Here is a 9,723-nt window from a genome sequence, read left to right on the forward strand (position 1 = left end):
TCATGTGTGGTCTAGCCCTTAGTGGTAATGGTAATGGAAGGTAGGCAACCCAACGCACGCACATGCGCACTCTGGCCTGCGGGTTGCCTATCCGAGCTTCACAGGCGCTCCTGGCGGGTGGTTTTCCTTCGCACGCCGAGCGGGGAAGTCGATGTTGACCAGAACAGACGGCTGCGCAGCATAGGCAAGAACCCACATCACCACCACCACCTCAAATACACGATTTTGGTGATTTTTCAAAATTTGTTTTTGCGATTTCTCAGATCCTATGGGCGGGCCGACCAAACCCTTTTAGGGTTTTGTTCCACTATGTTAGAAGATCATTTGGTAAAAGTTAGGTCGAAATCGAAGATAAGCTATTTTGGGAATGGCAATTTTTCGAAAAAATATGACGAAAAATGAAAATTTGGGCATCAAAACTTCACTCAATCGTCTCGAAACCGTTTTCATCGTGTTCCCCAGCTCTTTTTACGTAAAAAACACTGGAAAAAAATCCAAAAAAATCAGCCAGAAAAGAGGAAATTTAAGAAAATATCATGATTTTGACTAAAGCTAAAACTTTGATATCCTGCCACAGCCAAACGGGGTGAGATATCGCAAAACCCTTTGGCAGGGGGTCTTTTTATGATGACCCCTACCCCCAAAAAAAGTTTCATCAAAATCGGAGAGATGAAATTCCAAGCGTTCGTTGGTTTGGCATGGAATCGCCCATTAGTTTTAATTTTTCTGTTGCAGTCTGTTTGGGCTTCCCCCACTCCTGGTGGCAGGGAAACTGCTGAAGAAAGGCGCAAATTGGTACAAAGGTACTATCAAAAGCGTAGAGTTATGCGCAAAGGTAGACTTATTAAGAAAACAAAGAAGGACAAAGAAACTCCAAACATCTCTAGTGATGGTAAATATATTGGTTGCGTTTTCGCTTGGTTTGCTTATTTCCTTTCAATGTTCCAATAATTTATTTTTTTTTTGTTTTCAGAAGAGGATCAGGATGATCCTGCTAATGATGATATACTCTGGCTGAAGAGCAACAAGCAGCCCTGGTCAAGAGTGGAAGAATTGTGGAAGGCTACACCGCTACACCTGCCTATCGGTTGCGAAAGTTGAGAGGGGGTGCCTCTTCAACTGATTCCTACATGAGTGCCTATCCTGCACTAAGGGATCCCCTGGGCTATTTGCTTGTAAGTTTATTTTGAGCAAACCATGTCTGTTTATTTAAAATGGGTCTCAGGAATTAATAACACAAATTTTATCTGTTGCAGCTGGAAATGGATTTTGATTTGGAGTTCCCCAACTCTCTTTTTATTGAGTCCAAGGTGCCCAAAGCTGAACTTACTAAAATTCAAAATTGTTTGACTCCAGGTAAATATATAATCAATATGTTCCCCAATGTGACTGTTTCAAACATTTTGTGTGACTGTTTCGTTTTTACTTTGCAGGAGGAAGGAAGGTCAAGACCATTTGATCCAGGAAGCGGAAGAAGGGGATAACTCAATTTTGGTCATTTTTCAGGAGAAACAAAAAACTGTTAGCAGGGAAAACTAAAACAAAACTAATGAATGTTGCAGACGTTAATAATTTCAAAAAGCATTGGTAAAATTTTGGGAAAAAAAATCAAAAGTGTAAGGTCACTCCGTAGAGGATTTCTGCGACTTATCACTTTCCGCCGAAATGGAAAACAGAGTCAGCTCACCTTATATTTCCTAAAGAAAGAGGAATTTGGAGACAAGTCAAGCGGAACTATAGTCTGCATAAAGTGTATGTTACTCTGGTGTATTTTTTGGACTTAGCTCTTTTTTCCAAATTGAAATTTAAAATTAAGGGGGGGTTAAGTTGAGTTGATTCTTTTTACACTAGATCCATAAAAACACAAGTTGAGTTATATCCTTTTGCCAATTTGTCAAACGGACTCATGTAGACTAAGGTTGAGTTTTCTCCATTTTCCAATGAAATTTAGACTGTAAAAGGGGTTTAGGGGAGGTTCTGGTGAAAATCTTGCCATTTTCCAAATGGATCCTACAATCATAATTTGTTTGGAATATAAAATTTTTCATTGAGGAAACTAAAATTTGACTTTTGAAGGCACATGCCAGGCTGTAAACCCAGTCGAAGAGTCTTTTTGGGCCTATTTTGGCTGTATCTTAAAAAATCTCCTTGCGCATACTATTTTGTCGTAAAAGGTTGACCTTGACATTTTTCACTTCTTCGACTCATTTTCAAAAGATACCGGCATGCAGAGCTCAAAACTTCCATCATATTATTAGTTATTAGCTTTTAAAGCTGAAAAGTCCCTAAAATTTGACTATTTTGTACATTTTTGATCAATTATAGTGAAATGCTTGGTAAGAAAGCTTGCGAATAAAAATGCAATTGACATTTTGAGATGTGCATGCCGGCATTTTTAAAAAATGAATCGAAGAAGTGAAAAATGTCTAAGCCAACCTTTTACGACAAAATAGTATGCGCAAGAAGATTTTTAAAGTTATAGCCTAAATGGGAGAAAAAGGCTCTGCGACTGGGTTCAGGGCATGGAATGTGCTTCCCCAATGAAAATTTTTAATAAATACTTGATAAGACATCAAATTTTTAACAAATTTTCACAGTGGGACCTATTTAGGAGAAAATAGCATTTTCACCAGAACCTCCCCTTAAGTTGAGTTATACCCTTTTTCCATGTGGATTTTCTCCTAAACTGCTTGGAATTCAGTCAAATAATTTGGTGTAATGATGTAAACCATTCTAAGGCACAATAATAAAATAAAAACTCAATTTGGGGATAAGTCAAGTTATTCCCTTCTTCCGCTTCCTGGATTATTTTAGCTCTGCCTTATCTGTTCCAAGTCTCAACATGTGCCAAGAAAGGAAAGAACAAGCAGTGGCGACCCTCCAGATATGAAGTTGGTGAAGCTCTGTTGCTTCATGTAAAGGTTGGTTTATATTTCTTACCCTTTGATGTCATGCCCTATTGGAAATTTTGTAACCTAATGTTTTTGTTGCATTTTTAAAGGCTTGTGGCTGTACTTTAAAATTTTGTGAACTCTTGGTGGTTCTTTTCTTTTATTAATTTTTGTTCTTTCTTCTTTTGCTTTAGACCATTGGAGACATTGAACCAACTTTGTTAAACCGGCTGAAAGAAAAGTATGAGCCATTCAATTTAAGCCTGGGACATCAAGCAATCGTTGTTGGCCCTGATGTGGATTCGATTCAGCAAAGCTACATCCGTGTCAACAATATTCTGTACAAGGTGGACAATGCACGCAAGGCTTTAGACATTACTTTCAAGATTTTTCATTCACTCGATGGAAAATATCACACTGAAGCAGAGAGGGAATGGCTCTTCTTGGAAAGAGCTGTGTATGGCATCAATGAAGGCAAAGATGGAGATGGACGAATCAAAAGCATTTGTTGTGAGTATCTGAAGTTTAAATCATCTAACTAAGTGTTTCCTATCTGTTTGGTCAATTTCTTTTATAGTGAAAGTCGTTTAAAGTGTTGTTGGAAATTTTAATCATGTGCCTGGTCATTGCGCTGAAGAATCTGTCTGGCCCGTAACATAATGTGCACAGTCATCTATACTGGCATTACGTTACGGTTCTAGCAAAGGAGAATCTTTGGTGCAATAATCGTATAGAGATAAGATCTCAATTTCCTTCAACGCTTTAAGCGGCTTTCATTACTTGATTTTGAAATGTTTTCTACGAAACCTTTGAGCAGTTTGCTTTTTTTCTAATGTTTTAGTATTAATATTGATCTCTTTGTATTTAAACTTTGTAATTTTAATTAGTTTTCTTTCATGTGCTTTTGCAGGGCCCATTAGTGTTAAATACCAGATGTTTCAAAATGTACCTTGCTCTGAATGTAAGTCCCAATTTCCTGACTTGTTCTCTTTTCATGTTCATTTCCGTGCCATTTGTCGCTAGTCAAAGTAGTTCTAAACCTGAATTATTGTTAAATGTTACTGAGCAGTCTTTTGAATGTATTCCAGAAGAAGACAGCTCAGTAACATTTAACAATACTTCAGCCTTTTACTGTGATGTTGAAGATTTGCTTATTCAAGAACAGGACTATCTTGTTGCTAAGCTTTATAGTAACCCAGCATTGCCTAGCAGGGATGCCAGACGTACGACCTTGGTCGTACAAATACGACCTTTTTGCCCTATGTACGACCAAAAAATTTGTACGATGATCGTACCCAAAACGTACGACCTTCTTGCCCCTCGTACGACCTTACTCTAAAATACCGGGAAAACGCGTAATTCACAATGGAGAGGTTGGTGCAACTGTGCTCCAGTCGTGCGATATTCATTAACAGTTACCTTTCCAAGAATGTGTTATTATTTAACAGGCAGCGCGTTCGTTTGAATTCGTGCAGCCAGCCCGCTACTGTGGCACCACCAGTACCACCCTACTAATAAGAACTGTTCCTTGTTGCTCGGTTGAGAAATAAAGTGAAGTTTTGCAGTCTTATGCTGTTGTTTTTACTTCAAATGTGTGATTTACATTCATATTTAGAGAATTTTTAATTATTTGGACAGAAATAGGGCAAGTACGACCTTTCTGGGCCTTGGTACGACCTTTTCGGAAGGTTGGTACGACCTTGCGAGCTCCACTGTCTGGCATCCCTGTTGCCTAGAAGTATCGTAAGTGATATGGTTAATAACTTTTCAAGGTACCTTACTAGTCCTTTTTTTGAAAACATGAGAAGTGTGGTAACTTCCTCTTTGGATCCTAATCTCTCCTCATCAGTCAGACAAGAAATTGATAAAATGTTTGAGTTAGTTATGAACCCTTTCTCTCATTTACAAACTGAGTACAAACGTTTGAAATATTTTGAAGACAGTGGAGAGTACATTGCACCTGTTTCTTATGAGATTTTTAGTAGGGAGGAGCGGGTTAAGACCAAAGGTGGAGTAATATTGCAGATGAGGCAAGTTACTGGAGAATTTATTCCTTTACGCCAAGTATTGACCAAGTTTTTTCATTTGCCACATGCTTTGGAAGATACACTGTCGAAACAGCTAGCAAATTAAAAGGATTGTCTTTTCAATCTCGTTCAATGTGAGGTTTGGAAAAGGAAAGTAGCTAGGTTTGACAAAGATGCTATTGTGATATCTCTTAATGTATACTATGACGAGGTTGAACCCAATGATGGTTTGGGCCCTCACTGTGAGCCCTTAGGGTGCACCTATGTACAAATAGCAACACTGCCACCAGAGTGGAATTCTCGCTTGGAGAATATATTTATAGCCTTGATTTTTAATGCTGATGATCGAACTGTGTATGGTAATTACAGAGCTTTCAAGCCCTTTATTAAGGAACTTAAATATCTGGAGAAAGAAGGCATTATGGTAAACACTAAGGAGAAGGGGCCAGTCAAGGTGTTGATTGTCCTCGCCCTGATTCTTGGAGACAATAAAGCATTGAATGGAATTTGTGGCTTCATGGAAGGGTTCACTGCCACTTATTTTTGTCGTATTTGCTCTGTAACCAAAGAGGTTTCTGAAACCATGTTAGAGGAAGATGTTACTCTGTTGCGAACTGCTGAGAGTTATCTTGCTGATGTAGAGAAGAAAGCTCCTAAGGAAACTGGGGTCAAAGAAAAGTGTATTTTCAACAAGATTCCTTCCTTTGAGACTCCATCTGATATTGCTGTTGACGAGTTTCATGACCTGATTGAGGGGGTAGCCCACTATTCTATGGTTCCTATCCTTATTCATTTTCATCGTTTGAATAGTTTGTTTATTCCTACTTTAAATAGTAGACTTTATGCTCTTGACTTAGGAATTGATGATGACAATAGACCTTCAGGTACAAATATGGACAGATTGTTAAAGGACCCTCATAAGGAGAAAAAATTGAAAATGACAGTTTCTGAGATGTACACTATTATAAGAGTGTTTGGAGTCGTTCTTGTTAAAGATATGGTGCCTGATAAAGATCATTTTTATTCTTTGTATCTTCGTCTTCATGATATTATGTCCATTATTCATGCTAAGCATGCAGCTTGTGATGCGGGAGTTCTTCTTTCACTAGCTGTTAAAGAGCATAATCAACAGTATATGGAGGTGACCGAAAAAAAGCTTAAGCCTAAACACCATCTCTTAGAACACTACGGTGGTTGTTTGACTAAAATTGGACCTTTTGGTTGTCTTTCTACCATTCGCCAGGAAGCTAAGCATCGGCTTGTGAGTGAGACTGCTAACACCTGTATGTCACGTGTGAATTTGCCCAAAACTGTAGCTATCAAACAACAGTTAGGATTCTGCTTCAGGTGTGTGTCAAATGGTTCAATTCGTCAACCTTTAACTTCAGGTCCTAGCCATGCTGTTGATTTGTCTACGTTAGAGTCGTACTCCTCTTTTAGTCTGTCATTGCCAAGGAATAATGTAGAAGACCCTAACCAAGTTGTTGTCAATTGGATAGAGTACAAGGGTACCAAATATGCGCCAAAGCAAATACTTTTGATTGATACTGATGATGAAGGCCTTTTTCAGTTTGGTGAAATTCAACTAATTTTAGTTCATGATGCCCAACCTTTCTTTATTTGTTCACGTATTGAAACACTTGGCTTCTTTAGCGAGGTAAGGGGCTACGAAGTTCTGAGAAATTTAACTGATCGAAATTGGCTTGCTATTGGGCATGGAAATTTGCTGGACTATCGCCCCTTGTGTATATATCCAATGCCAACAGGCGAACAGATTATTGTCCTCCGTGACCTTTTGTGAATACTATGTGACCTGCTCTAGTTGAATTTGTACTATGTGACCTGCACTAGTTTATTTTGTACTATGTGACCTGCACTATTTTAATTTGTACTATGTGACCTGTCTTTGTTATTGTTGCTTCATTGTATGGCTTCCGAATTGTTACTGAAGGATCCACGACATTTCACCCAAAGTCTTTCTCCCACTGCAGAAATGCCAACTTCAATTTAGTCCACCCATTTTTGAGCCACTACCTTTATTCCGAAAAAAGGAGACCCAACCACCATTTGGCCCACCTTTGTATTTCAAAACCCACTAAAGAAAGACGCTATTCCCGCAAGCCCTGCCTAAGGTAAGGCACTGTCTGCTAGTTGCGAACTGAATGATTCCATGTTTATTATTCCATGAACATTAGTAGTTTGTAACTTATCCAGTTCCAGTTCAGCCATTAACCTGTCCTGCTCCTTCTGTACTTGATTGATGCGTATTACGATGATATGTCATCGTGAGGTACTGTCAAATGCACTTGCGCACAAAGCACAGTTGCCAATGTAAGGTATCGAGGTCTGCACAATGAAAATTTTGGTTGTCAGTTGATGACCATTTCATGACTTATTTTTCCTTCCCAGGGTCATCAACACTGCAATATGCATAGGCCATCCTAGTACGCATGGTTCATCTTAAGATACGGTGAATTTTATCGTAAGCACGCAAGGATCGGAAGGATCTGAGGGTGCAACAGTGGGCAGTGGGGGTAAAGGGGAAGTACAGTGGGACAATCGCTGGCGGGCTATACTGGTGGTGGGCTAAATGAGGTGGATGTAAAAGTAGTGGACAAAACACGTATGGGCATTTCTGTTTCGGGTGAAAGGAATTGGGTGAACCGTCTTGATACCGTTACTGAACAGAGAATAATAAGACATTGAATTTTCTTAATATTGCTATTTATTCCGGTAATTCTCCTGGGCAAAGGGAGGGGTGGGGGTGGGGGAGTAAATTCAAGGATTTGCTGCAGTGCTAAATTTTAGCCACCGCAAGCGAGATGGTCAAGATTAGTCCCCGGGCTAATAATGTGCTGCAGTGTAAACTGGAGCCTCATTCGCTCCAGGGATAATTCTTGGTTCCACTGCTAAGAGAGATTAAAGTAGTTAGTCAGCCAGACGGGGGTAGTCAATAGAGTGTCTTAACAATTTGATTTAAAAGGCTTTACGGCTACCAAAAAATTACAAGTGTGTTGGAAATTTATTGTTTTAGCTGCATTTTGCATTGAATAATTTTTAACAACTCCAAAAACATGTTATTTATTTAATTCAGTTGACCGTAAGTACGCAACTTGACTAGCAATCGGCAGTGCTGACCATGCAAAATCGGAGGCACTAAATTTCCGCGTCGTGTGAGGCAACGATTTATTTTATTTATTTACGGTTATATCTGTTATTCTTCGTAAAGTGTACCAATTATTTTCGATGATGAAAATGTTAATTTAGTGGCAAGTGCCCCAGAATCGACATAAATCGCGTTTCCGTCGCGCGCGAAATTAGTGTTGCCAAGTTGGTACTGGCACCCCGGCGCATGCAGCAGAAACAATTTTCCAACACTATTGTTTTAGGTTTTCTCTTGAATATCTTTTAAACTGATTCGATAGAAAGCTGAAATGGTCTGAAGTTCTCAGGGTCTTTAGTTGTAAACTCGATGGGAAGTGTGGAGACTCTCGGCCGTTTGAATCTCGGCAGAGATCCCGCCCCTTCCGCCGTCTCCCGCTAATGGCGGCAGCCGTCCCGGAAGGGCCCCAAATCGGCCGTTTTCGCGTCGCTAAACTCAATTATCTTTTCGAAACGTGCGGTAACGGCATGTTTCCTTGTGGTATTTGGAATCCTCATACTTAAATCTATAGGAGAGGTGGTTTTCTGAAAGGTGTAAGGCATATGAGTATTTCACAAATTCAAATTTACTGCGCCACGGAGGCTTCGGGCCTATGCTGGCCAGCCAAACGGGGCTCTTTTTCTATCACATATTTCTCAAAATTTATACCGGTAACGCGTGGTTTTGTCTCCACTAGAGTACAGAAGACGATTTCAGCTTTCTATAGATGCATAGTGTACTGGGGGTCAACCATAACGTGTCTGGCTGACTAACTACTTTAACAGCATGGCTAATATTTTAGCTGAGTGACTTGGCTTTGATAAATAATTCTTAGCGCAGCTGCTAATTTTCTTAGACTCCCCAGCTAATGCTTTTGAGCTAACTTACTTAGCTGTCGTGCTAACTTCTTTGCTGTACGTATACAGCTAAGTTTTTTAGCACCAGGAGCAAAAACTTATCTGTACAACTAACCATTTTTCTCCGTGTACGCTCGCTGGGGACCCCCCGTGCGTGCCTCCGGCCTGCTGAGTGGGGTCTGGCTAGCGGCAGTAGGAGTTGGCCGCCTGTTCATCCGGCGGTGTACGCCACCGCGGTCAACTCAGAAGCTGTCTTGTACACAATTCCTCGTGAGTAGTGAGTACTTTGAAAAGGGGTGACATCAAGGCAAAACGGAGTAAGTCGGGCTCCCCTGGCATCGTTGTCCTGGCCGCAGTCAGCAGCTGATGTGAAATCACTTCGCCGTGTTCAGGAACAGCATTTCCTGTCATCTAGCCTGAATCAATCGCACTGCTCAATAATTACAGCGAGGAGCAGTGATGGCTAGCGGGGTCACGAGCGCAGCAACTTTTCATTCATAAGCAACAGAGTACAAAGTACACTTGGCCGTCGGACCTAAAGAGAAGATTTCTTTTATGAAATGTTTATCTTGACAAAAGTACTAATGCGCGCCTCTCAAGTTAAGCTATGTATAAAAACGGAAAATAGACCCAGACCGTCATAAGAAGTGCCCAACAGTCTTTAAGTAGTACATCAGCTAGGGTTTCCCGCCAAAAATTTTTGAAATTAAAATTTGTCGTAATGCTCTGCGCTTTGCATTAAGTTACAGATAAATCTCCAAACTCTATTTTAAGTTATATGTAATTTTGATGTAACCCTACAGGGT

The 9,723-nt window shown here is 40.1% G+C and overlaps 3 protein-coding genes across 3 annotated transcripts in view; 2 read left to right on the forward strand and 1 right to left on the reverse strand.

Annotated features, from left to right (window-relative positions):
• Positions 1-2,810: 2,810 nt before the first annotated feature.
• Positions 2,811-3,433, forward strand: LOC117647840 (the record flags this gene model as incomplete). The annotated part of the gene is made up of 2 exons (XM_034389811.1): positions 2,811-2,921; positions 3,086-3,433. Coding segments are annotated over 2 exons (459 nt in total), but the record flags the coding sequence as incomplete, so codon positions are not given.
• Positions 3,434-3,834: 401 nt separating this feature from the next.
• On the forward strand, positions 3,835-6,719 carry LOC117647841. The gene is made up of 4 exons (XM_034389813.1): positions 3,835-3,852; positions 3,961-4,114; positions 4,741-4,955; positions 5,028-6,719. The coding sequence occupies exons 1-4, from the start codon at positions 3,835-3,837 to the stop codon at positions 6,717-6,719; spliced, it is 2,079 nt and encodes a 692-aa protein (XP_034245704.1).
• Positions 6,720-7,198: 479 nt separating this feature from the next.
• The window catches only part of LOC117647842, a 22,272-nt gene continuing 19,747 nt past the window's right edge, over positions 7,199-9,723 (reverse strand). The window contains exon 7 of the mRNA XM_034389814.1: positions 7,199-7,264. Coding sequence (XP_034245705.1) covers positions 7,199-7,264 — 66 coding nt within the window. The remainder of the gene's footprint in view (positions 7,265-9,723) is intronic.

Source organism: Thrips palmi, unplaced genomic scaffold (genome assembly GCF_012932325.1).
Source record: "Thrips palmi isolate BJ-2018 unplaced genomic scaffold, TpBJ-2018v1 HiC_scaffold_3, whole genome shotgun sequence".
Taxonomy (NCBI): domain Eukaryota; kingdom Metazoa; phylum Arthropoda; class Insecta; order Thysanoptera; family Thripidae; genus Thrips; species Thrips palmi.